Below are 23,344 nucleotides of genomic sequence, written 5' to 3'. Positions count from 1 at the left end.
AAAATCTTAGACATAAAGGCTTGACACTGCAACAAACTTTTACCATTGGGAGTTTTTCAAATATTGCATGATTTTTAACTATATTGGAGACAGTTCTACTTAAGGGTTGGTGTACAATCAATAAAATTAAACTGCAAAGTATGTACCTTGTACACCCAATCTCTACAGAGTCAGCCCGGATTTACAGCAGTTTTCCGAACATAAAAAAACACAACCCGAGCGGATCAGCTCCTGCTGGAATCTCTGTCAAAGGAGGGGGCACAAGGCAGGTTGAGGTTGGACACCATAGCAGGCATACCATAACCCTGTTTTTTTGTACCAACTACTGGAGATTCAGCAAGCCATCTTTTCAGGACAGAGAGGCCACCGATAGGCTCTAAATGGAAAGCCAGTATTTTATTCAAATGAGGAGCTCGGGGACGAGAGAAACACAACAGTCCCTGCCTCTCATGGAACTTCAATGAAAGCAAAACTACCTTAACACTGGTTCACAACTGATGTATCACAATTTGCTGGCTATCGGAACTGTTGTGTCCTTTGATCAAGAGAGCGGTCACATTTGTGATCCACCAAAGGGGCAGTTAGTCTTATGTCTTTTCTTCACTGACTATGCAACTACAATAGTTCCTTCTTCAACTTCAACCCTGATTTTTACTGGTTCTTTGCTCACCTGTGGAGAGCTTACAATACAGTGGCATCCGTCATTGTCCGAGCATGTTTCGTAACTGCTGGGGGCAAGATGGTCAAAACATTGATGTGAAGCTTTAGGAAATATGCCCCGACATATTTTTCGCTTCTGTAATTTGACCTACTTTCTGGTCTCTAGTCGACCATCATGAACATCTGTTTTTTGCCATTTTGAAACAAATGGTTGTAGAAATGCTTATGGTGGTGTAACCCCTGTTTTTGATTTGACCTACTTTTCAAGGTCACAGAGGTTAAACTCTTAGATTTCGTTGACAGGTGCACAAAAAGGGGGATGACTGCAGTTTCTGCATGTTGGTATAGTAAGCACTTCCAAAAGTTTACTTTTCTAACTGGAGACATTGACATGTAATAGTGTTTATAAAAGTTAATCTAAGATGGGGCATTAAATAGACCCCCTCCCCCCTCCCATCTACAAGTGGAAATGCATTCAGATGTCATAACACCAGGCATGCAATGTTTTTAAGAAACCATCACCACGTTCTACATCCCGCATCTGGCCATCATATGTCTCCAACCTAAAATATCTGATTTTCCACAAATACAGCAGACTACTAAAACATTAGAGCAGATTGATTTTATGACTTATGACAAAAAACTGTTCAGGCAGCAAAGAAAAGCAAATCACCTGTTACTTGAATCAAGAACCTGGTATGGCAAGTGGACGCTCATAAAATATGAGTCGCTTTAGCCCGACATGCTGTTGATGATGTCAAAATGGTAAATAATTTCAGATTGTTTAAGTCGACTTCATATTAGAAATTCAGATCACAAGTTTTGAGACATGAGCAAAAATTCAAAAGTCAAAAATTGACTTATTTTCTTTCATTGATTATCAAATCTGAAATCCCCACATGCATGTAGAGAGCAGGGAATAATTTTTGCTTTTTCCCAAGTTTATCCTTCCTACATTTTGTACATGTCCTATCATAACAATTTTTGTCATAGTCCTGAAATGCCTAAAGTAAAAGTCACTCCAAAAAGAGGAAGCTCATCTCCTGGGCACATGCTCACCACACTTTCATAAAGCAGACTAATCTAGGTATCCACAAGTCATATTCTAATTGAGAATAAGAAGTGATAAACAATGCCTAGAAGCAGGATTCAAACCAAATATATACCTTTCTGTGACGTTTCCCCTCTCTGGCGGACATCATGGGTTGCCACTGCAACAAACCGTCCACTGCCAATCCGACCAGCTTGAGGCAATAACAAAAGACCTATTACATCAAAAGTTTAATATTTCATCTTTGTTTTAGTGAATCCATGCCATTAGTTAAAATTTCATTGAAAAAATAAATCGTACAGATTCCAGTTAGTTCAAAAACTAAACTTTCTGTTGTTAGTTGAATATAAGAATAAACCACTTTCGTATTCATGCTGTCATTAAATTTTTGTTTCTGGTTCATACAGCTACTAGATTAAGAAGGCCACACATGGTCATTCCTCTTATTTGACTTCTTATCACCAGCAATTTGTCTCAAAATTTTAAAATCAGGTCCGCAAGAAATGGAAAGGTAATGCACGGCATCTTTATTCAGCATTTATGAATAAAAATTTTTTTAATTAAAAAAGAAAATTCATTTACGAGGTCTTGTACTTATTGTCACTGACACTGTGCAAATGAAATTTGGTAGTTTGACAAATCTCAGAGGTTGAATTGTGTTGTTCATCAGGTCCAGATTTCCTGAGAGATTTACAGGATGGGGGCATGCAGAACACCAATACCTATTCCATTCAAATAATGTTAAGATCGCCATCAACCAACAAAACGCACCTGGGGGATGTGTACGATACTTGAAATAAAGAAGGTGCCAAGGAAAATCACATGCTCGGAGAAGCCCCAACACCACATCCAGAAAAAATTCCTTCGCTAGTGCCCCCTACTCATAGGGAGCAGATGAAAGGCAAAAATTCTGAAATCCAAACGCGATGATGAGGAAACTAATCATTCTTTACACTTTTTCGAAAAAGAACATTCTGAAATTGGGAGTAAGATTGGAAACACACAAAATCAGATCTATCAACCCACAGACATTCCTTTTAGTTCTGGATTGACAGATATATTCAGTTCTTTCATTTCCAGGTATAAAATATTGGAAATTATTTGTATTTGTCAGGTTAAAACATTATTCCCAAGGCTTTGTACCTGAATACTGAATACCTGTTTCAATTACTGCAACATAATAAATTCGGTCGAGAGCCGCTATTTCCACTCCACGTCATCGATGACACCATTGGTAGAATAATGCCATGAAATACCAAAATTATTTTACCCCACGTGACTCTGAATGACGTGATGTGATTGGCTCACATACTAATGAGGTATGATAATGTTTTTTACTTGGGAGTTTTAGAGTATGGTAAAAACTGAAACTCTAATGTTCTATTGGTCAATCTCCTTCTAATTGTTAATTTTAAATGAAGCATTTATAAATCTCGAGGTCAAACAACTGTGACCCACAGCAGCCAGAAGAACAGGTTCCCGTACACCTCGCAATACAGGTTTCAAACTCTGCGAGACTATAAATTTGAAGTCAACTGGGTACAAGGTGAATATGTTCATAAAACAGAAGCGTGACTTATACTATACTGTGAGACCTCGGAGTAAATCAAGAAGGCCAACCAAGGCACAAAGTCCAACATATAAGTATCCTCGTATCCCCTTTTAAAGAGATCCAGTCGTGGCACAAGTCTTTCTTTAGACTAGCTGAACATGGCAAAAGTAACTAAATTGACGATTACTTCTCATGCAGCTCATTGGCTGGAGCCAGTAATGTTATGCAATGTTACCCTAATGCCCAGCTCGCAAAAACAACTCCCTGAGGGAACTAGAAACTGCTAAGATTTATCAATGGAAGCTTATTCCCGCCTTAAGCTTTAACCGGGCCGTTCAAAACTCCCCATTTTTATAAGCATTTCATTATAGTTTTCCTTTAACAGATACTGGTTAGTCAGGCTTGGGTAACATTCTGACATACTCAATCTCATACCTAGTCCAGTAACTTTTGATGGTTATCAATGATTGCACACAAACCAGTACGTGTACAAGAATCAGGCCACAATTATTGTTCTTCAATTCAAAAATCTTCATTTCAGAGATTTAGTTCACATGCACTGTCTGGTCAATAGTAACACAACAATATGCACAAACATTCATCATGGTTTTTTCTGGGAACATCGCAAGCTACATTGTATGAACTGAAATAAAGCAAAAACAAAAGAAAGTGAAGTAAAAAGTAAAACAATTGAAGTAAATAGGAAGTGTTCATTTCAGTAAGAGATCTCAGAAGGGGGTTCATGCTGAAAAAAACTGAAAAATTCTCGGAGGATCAGAGAAAAATTTAACGTGCACAATTACGCGAGGACTTGATCATTTAAAGTAACCACGGAAACAGGATGAAGCTAGAAACTGTCCCACATCCATAGTGCATCTGCCCTTTAGCATTTGTCTTTGGTTTTGCTTTCTCTTTCAGTGATGTCAACAAAGAATTATTTGCAGCAGTCTTTATATTCTGTAGTTTCTTGAAATTGCAACCATTAATTCACCCATAGCATTTTGACAACCGTCCATGAATTAAACAGTAATTTCAATATATTTTCTTTTTCTTAGCTACAAATGTATATCTTTCATGATCAACTGTAATTGCCAAAAAAATAACATAAAAACAAGCAAACTATTCAGTGTTTATGTACAGTTATATCTACCCTTTCTGCCTTTGCATAATAAGACTGTTTGTTGTTTGCCACTATGGTTGGGCCCCAACTGAATAAATTGGCCGAGTGAGTCCATCATAAGCGACTGTCCACTGAAAAAGGGACTTTCCTAGCCCTAGATGACACTCAGTATAAATCTCAGATATTTACGTTTCCAGAAGGTGTGATGTGATGGGTCTGTGTCCGAAATCTTCATGAAGATTTTTTAACAAGAGGCCCAAGGGCCTGGCGCTCAGCTGAAATGGCTAGGTGAAGGCAAGGGCCAAGTGTGTGTCGGTACCGTTATTATGAGGCAACGTGAAGCTATAACGTCTAGCACGCAGAAGTGCTGATGCGAAAGACCTTCTTGCTATATCAGTGCATGCTGAAGTACTGAGTTGACGTCACCCTGCTATTATGACGTAAAGTCATTTCTATTGCCGTTGCAGTAGTTGGGTGTGTGATGACGTCAAGGAGTTGTGTGGTACGTGATGTCAAAGAGTGGAGTCCTTGTCTTCATGCAGCGTAGGTGGAACTAATAACATGCACATGGACACAAGGTACATAATTATTACAGTGTATTTTGTGAGGTGGGGCCTGGTGCTTTACAATGGTCAAATGAACCGACTGTTGTCTGGACATTGATGAAGTGGATGCAGCCAAATGTTTGGGACGGTCTTTTTTGTATGTGAAGAAAAGAAGATAAAGAGTTGGTTAACAAAATGAACTTTATTGGTGCGGCAGATATTTGATGCCTTTCGGCAGATATTTGAAGCGCCTTGCGGCAGATATTTGTTGCCTTGCGGCAGATATTTGATAACGCTCTCCGGGAATGGAAAGCAGTAAAACGAGTAAGCACACCTAACTCTGAATGTGGGAACAGCAAGTGCTTTCCTGGACTTGAAATGTGCCAACGACTCCTCTTGCAATAACCAACAACAGTTAATCTGTAAAAAAAGAGAAGAGAAATTAACACTGACTGAATAAAAAAGGGTGACATAGACGGGGAAATGTACACCACCGGATACAGTCTGTGCTTGATCAGGCATCGGTCAGATGATATCCTGAACAAGGCATCCATGGAAACAAATCCAGAAAGAGACTTAACCTTCGAAGGGCACACTTATTACTCAGTGAAAAGTCAGTCCTGTGGGCTGTTTTCCAATTCAAAATAAAAGTGTAACCTCTTTAAATTAGTCTCACAGACTGAACCATAACACTCAACAGCCAACCGTGCCCACATGATGTGAGCCGAGAGCTGGGCTTAAAGATGAGCGAGTGGTGTACTACATTTTGAAAATTGTCTATCGTCTACGACATGTGACAGAACAGGATCTAGTGGACTTAATGATGAGGTACTATCAAATAAGGTGTCCATCAAATGAATCATGAGGGCCTGTTGAGTTATACTCTAAGCCTGTCCTACAGCCTTATAGGGCTAGGCTATGGTTTTTGTCTTTTTTACAGCTACAGTACAGCCATGCACAGCGCAGTGTACAGACAGTACAGGATTGCAAACCAAAAACATGAGCATTGCTGCGTAACGAAACTGCAGTGGAATTCATACTACGATGTCATAATGTGACTTTCAAAATAATTGTAAACAAACGTAAATGGCGAAATTTGTTGCAAAATTGCCAACCACAACAACTCAGGGACCGTAGCCAAAATGGCCGACGGCGAATTCTCCGGTCGCTAGCGCAGTCCATAAACAAGCATCAATTTTACCAACTTTGGGCGCAAGCTTGGTCATCAAAGTTACAGAACTGTTAGAAATACATCCAAACAACATATATATACAGTTAAAAGTGCATAAAAATCCCGTTTCAACCTCCGGGCGCAACCTTTTTTTCTCCGCCAGACGCCGGGCCCTACCGGTCGTTATTTAGTGCGACCGCCACCAGAGTGTTTATCAGAATATCACGATCTTTCGCCGTTTTAATAGCGCGTTTTAGGCAGATTAATCAATTATTACATGCATGCATTATATATCACCGAAATGATAATTGCGTAGGCTATTTGAAACTAAGTTCAGATATTATTTTTGATCTTTGAATTGAATTTAGGCGAGTGATTTTTGACACCCGGTCGACATATCAGGACTTGCAAAATTCACGCGAGATCGCTTGCATCATCGGCACGTTTGAAAACCGAATTTCACAAATTCCACAAATATTTATCACATACCATATGTATCACCACAAAGGTAACTCTCTAGACTATTTGAAACCAAGTTCAGATACTTATTTTCACAAAAATTCGAAGCTATGCAAGCGATTTTTCAGTGGTAGAGATCGACGGAAACAAATTTCTCGCTCTAAAATGACATGAGACGAGCACCAACTTTCGCTAATTTGTGCACAAAATTTCCGCAATATTATAAAAAACTATCGATAAATCTGAATTATATAGACTCTTTTCAGTACCTAAACAAATTTCAGGTACATGGTCATGTTGATTAAAAGAGTATCAACCGATTGAACATGAGAAAGTTCACTCCTCTTCATTGAAGCAGCGACTACCGCCATTTTTAAATGGTGGCATCTCTTCTATCGATCGGCCAATCAGCGGCACTGCTTGCAAAAAGTTGAGCCACCGCCAAATTTGAAATCGCCAAAATTCAGTCAATGTGCCTGCAGCGCCAACTGGCGGTGAAAACTATATTAATTCCATTAAAAGTAAAAAATGAAAAAATATTTAAAAATATTCAGCCACATTTGAAAACAATATTTGCTCTGTGGACCGAGGTACAAAGGGAAAGAAATCTAAACGCGAAATGACCTCATTCTCTTAATACAGGTCGGATCGCGCTGATTTTTCGTGTTTTGAGTTCACCTTGGGCAACTCCTAATTTAGCACCGTCAACGAAGTGGCTAGGCCTTCCCAATCAGAAATGTCCAATTTTGTCCACAGATGGGTCCCTAGATGGATGGATGGATTGCAGGACGGACACCATTTGAACAGCTATTCTACTAGCTCCGCTGACTTTGTCAGCTGAGCTAAAAATGACTAGACAAAGTTGCACCCTCTGTTTTATATATTTTGATATTTACATCAATTTGACTCAAAATCCCGATTATGTGAAATTCCGTACAACTCAGGATGCACTTTTAGAAAAGAAGAGTGTGTAGTATGGATAGAAATAGGTCTACTGCCTGTCTCCCGGTGTATTGAAGGAGGGGTGCAACCAAGGGGATGTACAACAAACAGCAACCAACCATCACGGAAAAATATCTCTGGAACCTTTTGCACAAAGCTTCCTTTTTTCATTTTTTTTAAACCAAATTATAGCACTTCCCAGTATTTTTGCAAGTGACATCCAGTATTCCTAATGGATTTCTAAGGTGAAACTGAAGAGACTCCTTTTTGCCAATCTAGTAAGAGGCACCAAACCTTCTCCAAAAACCGTAAAATGGTTAGTGTTACTGAGAAGACATTGTCACCTTTGGTCTGCATGGCCACTGAACAATATATTTTGGCGTTTAAAAGGGTTCTCGTTTTTCTTAAGACTGGCAAAATGGAGTCACTGTAGTTTCACCTCAGTTTAGGTAGCTTTCACTGCTTATTTTGCTACATTTTTTTCATATTTCACAACTAAATATTGAAAATACTGATAGGTTGGCATCCCCAAGCAACAACACCTTTCAGAGTGACACACATGTAAGTTGCTCTAAAGGCCTCTGTACACCTGCGATTTTTGCTTTGGTCACGTGAGTAACACACAGTAGCACTAGACTTTGGCTGATAGTGGGACCGTGTTATTGTTGGTATAAATATGTAAAATGCCTGTGGAAATCTTGCCACAAGGCAGAAATTGTGACGTGAACAGCTCTGGAAGTGTATGAACGCATTTAGGACATTTCACAGCAGGACAAACACCAACAAAAAGCCGGAAGTGAAACTAAAACTAAAAGTCTAATTATGCAAATTAATCAAACACATTATCGCATACAGATGCATGAATACAACAATACTTCATGAATATGGCGAATGCCAGAGGTACATGTAATAACTTCAGCAAAATTCAATACGTTACATGTAATTGTACATTACATGTAATTGTATATTACATGTAATTGTACATTGTACATTACATGTAACTGGTGTCTCAAAAGTTATCTTTCAATTTCAGAGTTGTTATACACATTTTTTACGAGGCCAGATTGAATTTTCAATGTATGCATTGAACAAATTACAACATTCAACAAACTACACTATATTATGTGGTATCATCTACAGTAATGGCAGTATCTAATGGCTATATTACGTATCATCTACAGTAATGGCAGTATCTGATTCAATTGATGTTGAACACTGGTCATTTTTGGCAGTTATTCCCAATTAGGCTAAATGCATGTGGTTCAAAGTATACTTCAATTGATATGGGTCAAGTATCTTTTCAACAAAAGCACCCATTTTGGCCATCGAAAGTCCAATATTTCAAGAAAGTTCTTTTTAGGACATTGTAAGTCCAATATTTCAATAAAAAAGTTCTATAATTCAGACCTCCCACTATCTAGGTCAGATAAGTCATGTAAGTCTACAGTACCTGGTCGTCGAGCTGGCTCCGTCTTCCTACTGAAAAGATATGAGTTTAGAAATATTACAGTACGAGTAGAATAGAACCTCAGTAAGAGGACCACCTCAGTAATAAGACCACCCAGGACAATAACAAGGTGATCATCTTAGAATCCTTTTCAGTGTCTGCTCTGCACTATGGCGATGTTACTTTCGAGGAAGTATTCCTCCTTTAAAGTTAGATGTGCGCTTTTTACGTGCCACTATGGTTAGACACCACTTGGGTTTATTGGCTTAGTGATTCCCTCTCGGCCAGATCATCTTAGCTGAAAGGATAGTGCGTTTCAAAACAAGTAATATTGATAACACGGTTGGTCTTGTTCTTGAAGTGGCCCTGAACTTTGAATGTTTGGTGTCCTGTTTACCGAGTCCAAAAAAAGGACAGAAGTGACAAATATTGGGAATAAAATCGGTGTCTTTAACCTCTTGAATCCCGGTGACCGACCTGTCAGTCATTTTGAAATAACGTTTTTTCCGAACGACTGACAGGTCGGTCTCAGTGATATTTTTATTCTCTTGAGCTGGGACCCCAGTTTATTGCTTGTTTTAGCGTGTTTGATGTACAGTAGGGTCAGTTGGAGCATGCCTGGGTAGATGGCGCCTCGGAACCAGACTTTGGCGGTTGTATGCGGGCGCTATGCATCGTGAAAGTCAGACCCAATTTCGCAATTTTGACCACCCTGGGATCTTGGGATTTTCAAGTTTTGGGATTCAAGAAGTTAAAGGCGTGGGAAACCTTACGTCTGTTCTTATTTTTGCAATTCTTAGTCCGTAGATACCAAAATAACAGGGACGTGTTCCAAGTAGAGTGTAATCTATCATCAATTGTGGCTTACCCCTGCTGCTCGAGCTTGTCATGGTCCCACTCCCTGCGCCACTCCCCCTCCTGGTCCTGCTGCCGTCTGATCCTATTTTCGTCGATCTCATGGCGCTCTCTCTTCCAGTCCAGGTACTGGGCGCGTTCCTTCCCAGTCATTCTCATGGTTAGCTCAAGTTTGGATTGCGGGGGACCACGACTGCCACCTCTTCCAAGCTTGAAAGCAGAGAATAGATTATATAAGCCTTGTTACTGATTTAAAGGGACAATATAGGCAGGAGCAGAGGGGCTAATTTGGCCATCTTCAGGTGACTAATATACACAGTAGGGCCCTGGGTCATGTCAGATTCAGGACTATATATATATTCCTCATAAAAGCATGAATGATTTCAACGTACTGTGAGATGTGAAAGACCCCTATTGGTGACTTTATGTAACTTTATCTTGCCTGCCTAGCTGCTCCCTTTATTCTCCCTTTAAGCTATCTACAAACTTTTAAAATGGTTGCGGCAACATTCTAAGTTCTGTTGCTCATTCTGTTTATATAATAGCTTGAAGCTGACTGGTCAAATAGACCAAAGTGAACACTTGGAAATGTTTGTAATATATAACCGGATAGCATCGTTTGGAACACGACTCAATAGCTGATTAGGGTCCACGAAATAAACAGTTTGAATGACATCAGAACAGGAGAAGATAACAAAACCAAAGATGCTAAACATCATACGTTGTAAAATCAACCATGAGCCCTACCCTTTGTTTCTCATGCTGGATTTGTTTCCGAACATTTCCAAAACTAACTCCACCAAAATTCCCAGGATGTCTCCTTGTAACGTCACGCGATTCTGCCTTGGATGGATCCCGGCTCCTGTCTGCCAAAAAGTTGAAGGTCGGATCAGGAGGAGGGCCCTGGAGTTGATACCAAGAACACAAATATAATGAATATACATGTACTGCAATTTGGTGATCCGATAATTTGATGAGAAATAGTTAAATCTGTCTCCGGAAAAATACAACTGGTGGTGTGGTCTAGTATTGCAGCCAAAGCGCTATGATGGGCATTTCCTGGATGCAACCATTCATCAGCAACTCAAAGTGTTCTCCATATCCTATCGTTTCAGCTGAAGATTTTTAGCGGGTCCCATAACCCTGCCCTAATTTTCGGTTATTAACAGCAATCGTCCTGCCATCGAGCGGCCAATGCATTTCCATTCAAAACAAGGAACAGCACACAGGATTTTCAGACACTGCTCTTTTTCTGCCATTCCTTTTCAGATTTCTAACTGAAAAACCATTTTACTTTGACCCCATCATACCTACATCTGGATTTTGTTCGGATTCTTGCTCACGGATGCCACCTCTCTGGTGTGGAGGGCCAGGACGGTCTTGTGGTGAACTATGGAACTGTAATAGTAATTGTGACATCTTTTAATGGATGTGCGAGATATAAAAATGCCCCAGTGGACACTTTGGCAAGACACACAGTACCTCAAGAAGTTTCACACATACACGTCCACCTGAACCGGAGACACAGTTCTGATTCAAATGCTCCATGAAGGGTTCTCACCATAACTATTCATACCATCTTCAGTATCAAACCAGAAGCACGCAAAAGCGACCACTTCGCTGCAAATATTATCAAAGTCTATATTAGAAGTACTGTCACCTTGATTGGGAATCTTGTCCTAACAAAGCACCTCTGATCACTTAAGGAAAATCACTTAAAATTGTGTTCATACCTCTCTATCGTTCCTTCGAGGATCATGCCTGGCTTGATTATCAGCACCCTCCTGATCATTCCTCATCCCTGCATTCCGTCTTTCATGCCGATGATCATTATTCCGCGAGTTCGACCTGTCGACACGACCCGAGCCAGGCTCATTCCGAGAATTATTGATGCGGCCAGACCCGGGCTCATTCCTAGAATTCGCGCGATCAAACCCAATGCGACCAGAGCCTGGCTCATTTCTAGGATTAGACCGATCAGACCTATTCTCAGCACCACGGTCATGTCTCTGATTTGATCTGTCAGAGTTTGAATGGTCATACTGCTGACCGGAATTAGATCGCTCATACTGATGACCCGCTTGTTGGATCTTCTCCTGATCAAACCAGCCTTCGCTTTTAGGCCTTTCCTTGCGGCGCACAGGCTCCTGACGTAGTTGGGGTTCCTCATTTTGTCTCATAGCACCAACCTCTGGTGCCCTCAGTTTCTCCTTGGCCATCCTTTCCAGCTTCCTTCCCCTGCCAGTTGACATCCTTGAAGGTTTGGCTTCAGTCACATCCATTGACAGGGGCCTTTTCTTCCTCTCCTCGTTGATTTGACCCTAGAATGAGAACAAATGATGAACAGGTTCTTTGCGTCTCCTCCAGTGGCTTCATTTTATGTAACTTGAAAATTGAACAAAAAAAACTTTTCTGCATATTATCATTAAACGTGTCTTAATACCAGATGATGTTGCTTTTAGTCTGAGAATTGAGAATATTTTAGTTGACATTTATCATGACAATTGGCTAGAGAACTGATATAGACACGTCGTTCTAAAATGAAAGATAAAAACAAGTTTTTGGCTCCCCAACCAATCCTGGCAGAAACTCAAAGCATGACCTAACTGGAAAAATCCACTAAATCTACTTAGATGATTCAACCCACAGTCCGATGTGACGAGAGTTAGCATAAGAGCAAAACTTAGAATGCCCTGTCAATAAAAATTCGGAAATGGGGATGACAGGTACAAACTCAGTATTCGCAAGGATTTATTCTGATACAAATTCAAATTCGAATAAGTTGCCTTATAAAAGTTACATTTCCTATCAGCAGAAGTTACAATAAGCTGACAGTGCAAGGCGCAAATAAGATAGTTAAGAAGGTATTGAAGCACCCTGAACATTTATTCAGGCCATATAAAGCCTGTATTGTCATCAGGATCGGTATTTCAAAAATTTGAATTTGTGACTTTCGAGAGAGACACCAATATTTCAAATTTGATCCAAGGGCGAGGGGCATTTTCAAAATTTTAAAAAGTCTAAGACAATTCAAGGGAAGCATGCTGACTTATCGGCAGTGAATATCAGTCCTAAAGTCATGAAGGATGGATATACGTACAACGCCAACCGCACAACGACGGTGGATCGGCATGAAGGGAAGGGGCAGCCTCTGAAAACTAGTTACCTTCATTTCCTTCCTGGCAGAGGGCGACCGCTTGGTGGGTTCCTCCTCTCCCTCAACCGGACCTTGCTGTTTCATCAGTTCCTCGGCATATCGCTTATCTGCCTCAACCTCCTGCAACAAGAAAATCAACATCACTTTTGTTTCTCTGTTTGATCATACGAAATCTCTCTTTTCCAACATTTTTTATTTTAATTTTTTTCTTTGTTTCTATCCTCTCTCAGTATTCACAATACAATCACAGCATTTCATAAATATTTTAAAGATTAATTACTATATTCTGTCAAATAAACTTTGGACAACAAGTTGCCTCGACAATACGTAAGTTATTATTGTAAGTTCCAAATTCACCCGACCTGGAAAACAGGGATGAAGAACAGATGAGGAACATTCTAATTCCTCAATCCTCAAATTCACACCTCTTGGGTTGAATCCAGCCATGACTGCAATACATGTACTACTAGATCAGACTGGCCTTGCTTAAGCTGCAGTGAAGCAGTGGCAAGGTCAATGTTCAAACCCACTACACTGAGTTCAAACCAACCACACTTCACCTGCATGGCAGCCAATGACTGATACATGTACCACTAGATCAGGGAAGCACTGCCCCTTTGGCCTGTCAGCGTGGAGCAGTGGTAATACCAATGTTTGATCTTATCATCACTGCCTGTCACCGTGAAGATCGTGGGTTCGCGATCCCTGTATAGCCAATCCCGAAGTGACAGAGAGGGATGCAACGCTCTCTGTCACTGTCAGCCGTGGTTTTCTCTGGTCTGATCCTTCATTCAATACATTACAAATCACCCATCAAGCCAAAGCCCTCAAGCTATGAATATAGCTGACCACATCTTAACTTAATATCGTCACATGGGACGACTTTAAACAGTGGGGTAACTTCAAATGCCCGGCAACAGATGTTTCTCACCACAACAATTCTACTGAGGGATTTTCAAAGTTACCCTGTCATTCAAAGTCACCCCATGAGACGGTATTATCTTCAACCTCCTATCTTTACCTCATAACGTTTTTTGATGGCTTCATTCTTTCTCTTGATCTCCTCCATCTTCCTGTTCAGCATCTCTTCCTTCTCCTCTTTAGACATGTCGGCTATTGCCGGGTCGCGACCTCCACTCGGCTGAACGAAACATCAATCATCACAGTTATGCATATTAAGGCGACAAAAGCTCGTCAAAAAGAAGCAATTTATGAATATTAATCCCTAATAAGAACTGGCGTTACTGTGACTGACTGAGTACCAGCACAGTCCATTTAAAAACTATGGTCTAAAAAAGTGGCAGCAGACATATTTATGTTTATGACCATAAATATGTGATTCTGGAAGGCTCTTTTCACACGAGTTCTCCTCGTAGTGCGCGAACGCATTTTGGATAATATTTCGGACTTTGTCTCATAGACTGCTTTATGTTTGTAATTTGTACATACAAAATAAATGTGGCCAACAAGGCAATATGTACATGAAGCTACTCGCACAGTCCAAATAAATGCCATATTCCAAATTCTTTCTGATCTTCTAATATGCTGAATCAAAATTACTGTAAATGATTATTGTATATTGAATTATACTAAACATCTTTACAATTCAATCTTCTAAGTGTTATGACAATACATGTACAGAGGAACCTCCCTTAGCATACACCTCTCCATTATGGACACTAGTTTTGGTCCCTAATTGCTGGTTTCCATTCCATTAGACCTCTAATCAGGACACCTCTATGAAGGACAGCACTTGTCAGTCCCGAGGGTGCCTTTAATAGACAGGTTCTTCTGTATATTCAAGGACTAATCACGGTGTCTGTTTCAAGACTATGTCAAAATTAAAGACAGGCCGGACAAAAAATCTGAACATACCTTGAACACACTCCTCTGCGAGCGTAAATGGAATTAAAAAAATCATCAACAATTTTCAAAATCATACATAACTAAAAGTAAAAGGCAGAGAGTGAGCTTTGTGAGATACATTCCTTGAGTGGCATATTGAAGAATATCAGAATGCCAACTCTCCACCATGCAGTCAGTGTAACACCAAGAATAAGAGAATAGTAGAAGTCTCATATATAGCGGAACCTCCCTTAGGGGACACCTCTCTATTAAGGACACTTGTTTTGGTCCCAAAGTGGTAGTTTCCATTCAATTTCGCCTCTCTAATCAGGACACCTCTTTATTATGGACAACATTTGTCAGTCCCGAGGGTGTCCTTAATAGAGAGGTTCTACTGTAATTACAAGCGGTGGTAATTGCTCTTCACTTATGCAAGTATCAATTCGTGTCTTGTACCCCCCCTCCTCAAGGGTACGACACCTTATCACCCTATAACGACATCTTAAGGCTCAAGCATCACCCTTTTTTCACCAATGCTACTTTTTCTTTCGTCAAGACATCACCATCAACAATATATCAGTTATCACCATCATATAAAGTAACCGGACTAATTTTACTGGGTAAGGCTGTATGTTCGACAAGACATCGACACACTAGCATCCTTATTCTTTCCAGCTTCGCCAAATTTTCACTAAAGGAAAAATAAATACTACTCAAGCATCGGCAAAGATTAGTGGTGATAGCTTAACTACCCTTGAGGAGGGGGGGTACAAGAAACGAATTGATACTTGCATTAAAGCAGACGTTATTTGAGAACATCCAAGAGTTGAATGACCAAGAACATAACAATTTTAATTGTATAGTAATACATGTCTGAGAACAACTTTCTTGTTAATTTTTTTTAAGGTGTAACCCTGATAAACTTTGGATGTAATTAATGACAGCATCACTCACCTGTGGGGGAGGTCTAGTTTGGCGTGCTGCCATGCCGGGCGGTTGCAGTCTTGCTTCTGACGAATCAAATAATAAAGAAGACACCTGGAAATGGAATGAGGTACAATTAAACTCTTCTGTAGTTTTTTGCGATAAAGTTCAGCAGGAATGGAAGTACTAACTTGACTAAGTACTGAAACCCCACAAGTCAGGAGATTCCCTATGATGACATGGAGGGAGACAATCTGATACCATCATATCATTCCCCCCCCCCCCCTCCAGTCTGCGTAGTATAGTAATAGAATAAAGGGGGTAAAGCCAAGTTAAGACATGATACTACAAAATTCGCAATATTCCAGGGTTTGGACTTGACCGAGAGATTGGAACCTATTTATATGACCCCCCAGGCAGGCTGCGGCCCACCCCCAGGTAGGCCTAGGATAGGTGATGACTCACGAGGCTCAACCTCGCCCTCGGCCTCGGCTCAGACAAGACGACGACTTGCTGCAGCACAGCAGAGGCAAATTGATATTCTGTCTTTTTGTGCAAGGGCTTCATGTTAACTTCAAATTAAATAGCTTTAAATAGCTTTAGGCCCCATCACTAGACAGTACTGTCGTTTCGCTACATTGCCAGTTCGCTACAAGTCGTTTCGCTACATGTGGCGGTCGTTTCGCTACATGGTAGGTCGTTTCGCTACATGGGTGGAGTCGTTTCGCTACATGATGGGTACGGTCGTTTCGCTACATGGAGGACGTTTCGCTACATGGGTGGAGTCGTTTCACTACATGGATGTAGGTCGTTTCGCTACATCGTAGGTCGTTTCGCTACATGGATGTAGTCATTATTTTTTCAAGTTTGTGCTAAACTCCGGGCTAAATATCTGTTGTGAATTTAGGGAAAAAATGCTCGAGTATAGTACAATTACAGATTCGTCTTCGGGTAATCATCATCATCATCATCATCATTATTCACGGCGTAGTAACCAAATTTGATTTTTGCCGCATGCAGTTTGAACGGGCTAAGTGCGCGGGTGCATGACAAAAGTTCGAAACAAAAACTCGGAAATGTTCTGCTCGTTCCAAAAAAAGTTTGTTATAGGGTAACGAAATAAAAACGTAACAAATGTCTACCAATTCAAAGTCCTCCACACTTATTTACAAAAGTAATACTGGCGGTTTTAATTATGAAACACTACGGGTTTTGGGCCCAGAATCTGTCCAAGCCTCTCTTGAATGCGACAGCGTTGTTGGCATTTACGACCCAGCCGGGCAGCGAATTCCAACCCCTCACGGTCCTTACCATGAAAGCATTTTTCCTGACGTTTGACCTTGGCCGGGTATGTCTGAGCTTATATTGATGTCCCCTATTGGTTTGGGGACCCCCCTGGTGAAGGTAGCCGGTCCACCATACTCCAGGATTGGCCTCACCAGGGATTTAAAAAGCAAGAGACATCAAAGAGACGTGGGTTCCATGGTGGCTAGTTAACAATCTGAGCTTATATTGATGTCCCCTAGTGGTTTGGGGACCCCCCTGGTGAAGGTAAGGGTGACCACGCCGGTCCACCATACTCCAGGATTGGCCTCACCAGGGATTTAAAAAGCAAGAGACATCAAAGAGACGTGGGTTCCATGGTGGCTAATTAACAATCTGAGCTTATATATTGATGTCCCCTAGTGGTTTGGGGACCCCCCTGGTGAAGGTAAGGGTGACCACGCCGGTCCACCATACTCCAGGATTGGCCTCACCAGGGATTTAAAAAGCAAGAGACATCAAAGAGACGTGGGTTCCATGGTGGCTAATTAACAACAACACGATTATGACAAGTCGGACATTGCAATTAAAGCCATGCCGTTAAAGTTCCAGGAATCGCTTTGATTTTATACCCGTTGCTTGAAAAGTCGGTGTCGTTAGCTACGTGCATAATAGCAACGCATTACCGAGACTGACCATGAGGAGGTGACACCACCAGTCTCATAAAAAAAGGGGGTTACTCACCACTCTTAGAAAAAAAGGTTGTGTTTGTAGTACATTGTGTAGTGCAAGCTGATTGGCTATAACTGGTAGGTAGGCGTGGGCCGTTGAGTATTTAGTCTCGATTTTTTTTCAAAAGAGCCATAATAGTTCACAACCAACTCGAAGATGCACAGATACCACGTCTTGATTGTGGGTTCCAGCCACGTCAAGCACCTTCAGCAGTACCAAGCCAGATACTTCCCCAACCTAGGTTTCGACAATCGCGCGACTGTCGTGCACTTTGACGGCATTGGTGGTCGAACAGCATATGACGTATTGCAAGAAGACATTGACTTCAGGGGCTATGATCACGTGCTGTTTGCGATCGGCGGGAACGATTTATCTATGTGCCCCCAGCCGATACAAGTCTTCAAGCGACTGAAGAACCTGGTCGGCAAGTGCCAGAAGCAGGGGCCACGAGCAAGCATAACTTCGCTTATGGAAAGATTCAACACAAGCAAGAGTCGCTACAGAGTCCCAGAGAAGTGCAACAAATGTGTCGCCAAGATCAACGCGTTATTGAGAAAAGATAAGAGAATCGACTTAATCGAACTTAAGTCTATCCACCGGCAGTCGCAGATGAAGAGTGATGGTGTGCATCTCAACGACGACGCACAACATAGACTGGCACGAGAAATCCGGGGCGGTATCCTTAGGAGGCGCTAGGCCTTTGGTGCAGCATTAATATACGGCCATTTTCAGGGCCCTCAAAAAAGTAAAAGAGGCAAATGTGCATGGCCTACAGATATTTCTAAGCAAGTAATAAAAATAAAGAAATAAATCGTGCAATTCTGACCCTATAGCAGAGAACAATATACCAACTTTTTTAGGATTTTAACAAAAAATGGGGTCGGGCGTTTTTCGTAGGGGCGGGCGGGACGATCACCAACTCTTTTTTTTATGTGGCCTAACCCAGGCCAGGACGACAAGAACCCCTTGCGCGCCATCAAACCGTATAAGTTTTTTTACCGGCAGTCACCACCGGGAATTATAGTAGGGTAAAATAGAGTAAAAATAATGACTACATCCATGTAGCGAAACGACCTACATCCATGTAGCGAAACGACTCCACCCATGTAGCGAAACGTCCTCCATGTAGCGAAACGACCGTACCCATCATGTAGCGAAACGACTCCACCCATGTAGCGAAACGACCTACCATGTAGCGAAACGACCGCCACATGTAGCGAAACGACTTGTAACGAACTGGCAATGTAGCGAAACAGCCTGATACCGTGATAACATATTCGTATACATTGCATACAAATACACACAACATGTACACGATTCGACCTCTCCCAGTTCAGACAAGTCAATTTCAAAACGCGCTTGAGCGTATATTCAGAGACTGATGCAAATGATTCTAACCTCATATAAATGTTCTTGTACCTGTTTATTGGATGCACATCAGATATATGCCTTTATTTGTAGTATTCAACAAGAAAATTGTGAAAATTAAACACATTCCTCAACGGTTACACATTACTTTTTGGACGTTGTGGTCGTCGTTACAGATAATCATTGAAGGTAAACTAAGAAACCTATCCCGATGTAACCGCTGAGACACCCTTACTTTACCTCACAAATAAACTTGTACCACCTTCAAATGTAACCATTGTGCAATTGCAATGAGCTAAACAATATTTTTTACAAAAAGAAGAATGGGATTTGCTGTACACTACAACAAGACAAATTAGTAAATTCAGCGACACTGGCGATGACACTGGCTGGGTAGAAAAGTAAGACTTCAAAAAATTGGCCATCCACAAAAAAATATTGATTTAATCAACCTCAACTCAAGCTGAATAGAATTTATGGCAAAAAAATGTTTAGAAACATAGTTTCATACTAGATGATGCACAACCTATAGACAGCTAACTACAGAATACAGAAAACCATAGATACCGGTCTTCCGTCAAATGTCCCAAATCGGGTCATAGTTTCTATTCACCCAAACTATTTGTTTCCAATATTGGTATACAAAGTGCTTTGCTAAAATGGATTTATCAGGACATAAACTCGATGAAACAACTTTTATGAAGAAGTCTGGCAGTACCGTTAGGTAAGGGCTCAACAGGATAACTTATTATGCGGTTTATGGACACGAGAGAAGATTAGAAAGGGTGTGGGAAGGATCCCTTGATTTTCCTTCACTGCCAGTGGTGGTTACCTTGGAAACAGGACGCTATCCCTGCTAAGGTGGCCCATGAGTCCAGCATTTTTGGCTGATGAATTTTACTTCAACTCTTAGACCTCGTGACTCATTATGTTCTCTCATACTGTATCTACTCTCTTCTTTCAGCCAAGCGTTGCAGTCTCATTCTTATGTTGTGAAATGTTGCCCCTGCCTAATTGTCCTCCCGAACTCACTAATTGTGACGTAAATCTTTGATGCCACATTCATGGGATCCTTCATCTCAAGGCCTACTAGTATATACTGATGTTGTCCAGTCATAACAACTTGCCGTCCACTCAAGATGTGACATATACCAGTATGCCTTTACAATGTATGTCCAGTCCCAGCACATCCTGCTGTGTGACTCTATTATCCGGTATCCAGATGTGACGCCTCCTTCTCTTCAGGATGTCCTTTCCAGCTGTTGTCCAGTGCTAACAAATCAAGGTTTATTTTACATTCAGGAACCCAGCTTACTCCAGATCTCACAATGTGATCCCTCAACTCTATGTGATGGAATGGAAGACTGATATGGCCAATAGGAATCTCATTATTAAGGTAGTTCAACTGATTGTATAATTACAGTGATAATTATGAAGTCTTACTGCTTTCAGTGGCTCAAAGTGCTCCACATCATTACACCAGGCTATTTGCCTATGTTCATGATTCAAGCTCTTGGAGTAATAAAGGTGTGAGCTGCAGTTACAGCGCTGAGGACTTTAGTTTGCCATCTATGCCAGCTCATACCCATTTACTCCTTGGTGGAGAGAAGCAAGTAGGGTTTAGTGCCTTGCTCAAGGAAACAAGTCCCAGAAAAGCTCGAAATTTGGTGAAAACTTGCACAAAGGAATTTGCTTTTGAATTGGAAATAGAGTGACCTCAAGCCTCAGCAAGACCAATTGAACCAGTTGGCTTGGGCAAGGGATTCCTGATGGAAACAATCAATTTGGGACCAAAACTAGTGTCCTTAATAGAGAGGTTGTCCTCAATAGAGAGGTGTCCGCTAAGGGAGGTTCCACTGTATCACTTTCATACCTTATTTCAGAATGCAGAAACAGGAGGAATCCCTCACCACGAGCATGATGAAAATTTATATCTGGAGAAACGAGAACAGATGTCCTACAATGTAGAAAACCGTACCAGGGTGGATGCTCGCTACCAGTTGCCCCCAAGGAGTGTGATGCTGCGACCCAACTTCCATCATCCAACTTCGAAATACCAGAGCTCTTTGATGTACCGAAGAGATGACAAATAAACTGCACAACATGGTTCTTTGGCTTCAGATTCTGTGGCTGTGGATTGGACTGTGATTATATTTTGCTTACACCATGAAACACAAGGGATGACTTTTTCAGAATACGGTACTGACTTGTGTTATGGCTGTATCAGGTCTGCCCAGAACCAGTAGGGCATTTTCTCAACTTGTTCTTTTTTACTAAGATGTAATTGTTATTTGATTGTGTTGACGGCTAACTTGTCTGCAACTTACCAAAGACTGGCAAATACACTCACCCGAATGTGATTAAGTTTACAGTGTCTTAATTGATACTATTTAGGTCTGAGTCAGTGAAATAGCAAAAATTCTAATGTAAAGGTCCATACACTTGCTTGGTAGAAAGTGAAATATACTTTTTTAGAGCCATGAGTGAACAGAAGAAAGACAATTCTCAGTGATTGTCTGACCTCGGACATGTCATTTACAGATTCATTATGCTCGAGTAGTTGTTCCACTGATAACTTCAAGACACGTGCTCAGAATGAGTGCTTGAAAAAATCAACAGCTCCTTACTGGGTAGGCCTGGTATTGCAATTCACCAATTGACTTGGGATCTCAACTTGCAAAGTTGGGCAAAACCTGATGCGTAATATGTTTTAGAAAAAATTCACTTGGAGGCAAAGGTCTCAAGTAGTCATTACCTCTAATTTACACTGGTGTGAATACCAGCAGAATGAATTTTCATGTTTGATATTACAACCAAGGAAAAGTTTTTACACCTCTGTATTAACTGTGATAAGCTTAACTGTGATACCTTTAGATTGTTCCATTTTAGTGTCTTGTAAATGTACGTAATTTGTTTGTGGTTTGTTGGTTCACACTATCAAGAATTGATAAAGACTATTATATTTGTTAATTCTTAGCACATTTTAGTATTGTTTTGCACGATTTGTGGAGCTTCAGATTCATAATATCAAGAATAAGTAAAGACTAGTTGTAAGCCACTCTTGATAATATCTATAAAACAAACACTTTGAGAGACAGTGATACTTCAGAGGTAAAGGAAACTTATTAAAAAGGCACGAAAGTGTGAAAGATTGATGTGGATTTTATAAGCACTGTTGAAATAAAAGTGTTGAAAAAAACTGCTTGTTCGTGTTTACTCTTGTTGATCGCGGTGTGTTACATTTTGTAAAGATTTATCTAAGTTTCTTTATTTTGGGCCCTAACGAAAGGGCCAGCCAGATTTTGACTTACGAGACAATCCTTACTTCCAAACTCCTATCTCAATGCCCGAGGGGCCTGGCGTGAAGGCAATTTGTAACCAACAGAACTACCTGGTGGTTTACCAACCCGCCAGCATGGCTGTATTACCTTTGGACGATTTGGACGCCTCAAACACCACAGGATCGGTCTATGATGATTGGTACAACGTAGGTGGAGTGTACATTAGGAACAATCATTACTAATACAACGTGGATAAAGGTATCGGTTTAACTCCCAACATATCTGACCATATTGAATAGAAACAATACCGTCCTTTTCTATTGTGAGAGGGTTAACTGCATGGCATTATGCTCCTCAAAACAGTATTTTTCTGCTTCTTTCCGACATCATTTCCTCTTCGGATAAGTACATATTTTTTGCTGGTTTACCGGGTACCTTTATCTGCCAAGTTCCCTTTCCATGGCATTCTGTTGAGAAGCATTCAAGGAATTGGGCTCATGGATGTATACGTGTCCGACTATCTGGAGACCGCACTGATGCCTTATGCCTGAATTGAATGCCTTATGCATTCATGTATCGAAGTAGCCTATGTCTTGTACATGTCCACGTACATGAATTATCAAACTCCCCTTAAGAATGGGGGAGCAGTGGCAGTGTGGTTAGAGTGCCAAGCTTCTAAGCAGGAGGTCATAGGTTCGATACTCGGATGTTTCGACACTGTTTAATCTTGGTGTCCTTGGGCAAGGCACTTAACCCTACTTGCTTCTCTCCACCGAGGAGTAAATGGGTACCAGGCTTGCCTGGGAAGTGAACCTGTGATGGACCAGCATCCTATCCAGGGGGAGTAATACTCCTAGTCGCTTAATGCTACGGAATCCGGGATAAGCTCCGGCCGGATGAGCTGTTTGCGGCTCGGGCAACAGCCCAACAGACTTTAACTTTTGACTTAAGAATGGACAATGCAAAAGAATG

General features: G+C 41.0%; 2 protein-coding genes across 5 annotated transcripts in view; one reads left to right on the top strand and one right to left on the bottom strand.

Annotated features, from left to right (window-relative positions):
• Nucleotides 1-19,252, bottom strand: part of LOC135484044 (uncharacterized) — a 28,782-nt gene extending 9,530 nt beyond the window's left edge. For 2 of the 4 annotated variants that reach the window (XM_064765112.1, XM_064765110.1), the window contains exons 1-10: nucleotides 19,143-19,252; nucleotides 15,759-15,842; nucleotides 14,835-14,849; nucleotides 13,981-14,100; nucleotides 12,969-13,079; nucleotides 11,536-12,123; nucleotides 11,117-11,200; nucleotides 10,550-10,705; nucleotides 9,816-10,012; nucleotides 8,951-8,979 (exon numbers count right to left, since the gene is read on the bottom strand). In XM_064765112.1, the coding sequence (XP_064621182.1) occupies nucleotides 8,951-8,979; nucleotides 9,816-10,012; nucleotides 10,550-10,705; nucleotides 11,117-11,200; nucleotides 11,536-12,123; nucleotides 12,969-13,079; nucleotides 13,981-14,100; nucleotides 14,835-14,849; nucleotides 15,759-15,791 (1,333 nt within the window). In that variant the 5' untranslated portion in view covers nucleotides 15,792-15,842; nucleotides 19,143-19,252. Of the gene's footprint in view, nucleotides 1-8,950; nucleotides 8,980-9,815; nucleotides 10,013-10,549; nucleotides 10,706-11,116; nucleotides 11,201-11,535; nucleotides 12,124-12,968; nucleotides 13,080-13,980; nucleotides 14,101-14,834; nucleotides 14,850-15,758; nucleotides 15,843-19,121 lie in introns of all 4 variants that reach the window. The other 2 variants (XM_064765111.1, XM_064765113.1) reach the window with 2 other exon arrangements.
• Nucleotides 19,253-19,704: 452 nt separating this feature from the next.
• LOC135484995 (uncharacterized) lies at nucleotides 19,705-22,290 on the top strand. Its single transcript, XM_064766721.1, has 3 exons — nucleotides 19,705-19,815; nucleotides 20,394-20,487; nucleotides 20,975-22,290. Exons 1-3 carry the CDS (start codon nucleotides 19,751-19,753, stop codon nucleotides 21,182-21,184), a joined length of 369 nt encoding a protein of 122 aa, XP_064622791.1. The 5' UTR covers nucleotides 19,705-19,750; the 3' UTR covers nucleotides 21,185-22,290.
• The last annotated feature ends 1,054 nt before the right edge of the window (nucleotides 22,291-23,344 follow it).

The sequence above is a fragment of the Lineus longissimus genome, chromosome 3 (assembly GCF_910592395.1).
Source record: "Lineus longissimus chromosome 3, tnLinLong1.2, whole genome shotgun sequence".
Lineage (NCBI taxonomy): Eukaryota > Metazoa > Nemertea > Pilidiophora > Heteronemertea > Lineidae > Lineus > Lineus longissimus.
Note: the sequence above shows the minus strand (reverse complement) of the source record. Positions and strands in the feature narration are given on the sequence as shown.

What these genes read in the sequence shown, in the direction of transcription:
- LOC135484995 (XM_064766721.1), top strand. Translation starts at nt 19,751, where the DNA reads ATGGATTTATCAGGACATAAACTCGATGAAACAACTTTTATGAAGAAG. An exon ending in AAGTCTGGCAGTACCGTTAG is followed by an intron (nt 19,816 to 20,393) that starts GTAAGGGCTCAA and finishes TTTTACATTCAG; the next exon opens with GAACCCAGCTTACTCCAGAT. An exon ending in ATAGGAATCTCATTATTAAG is followed by an intron (nt 20,488 to 20,974) that starts GTAGTTCAACTG and finishes ACCTTATTTCAG; the next exon opens with AATGCAGAAACAGGAGGAAT.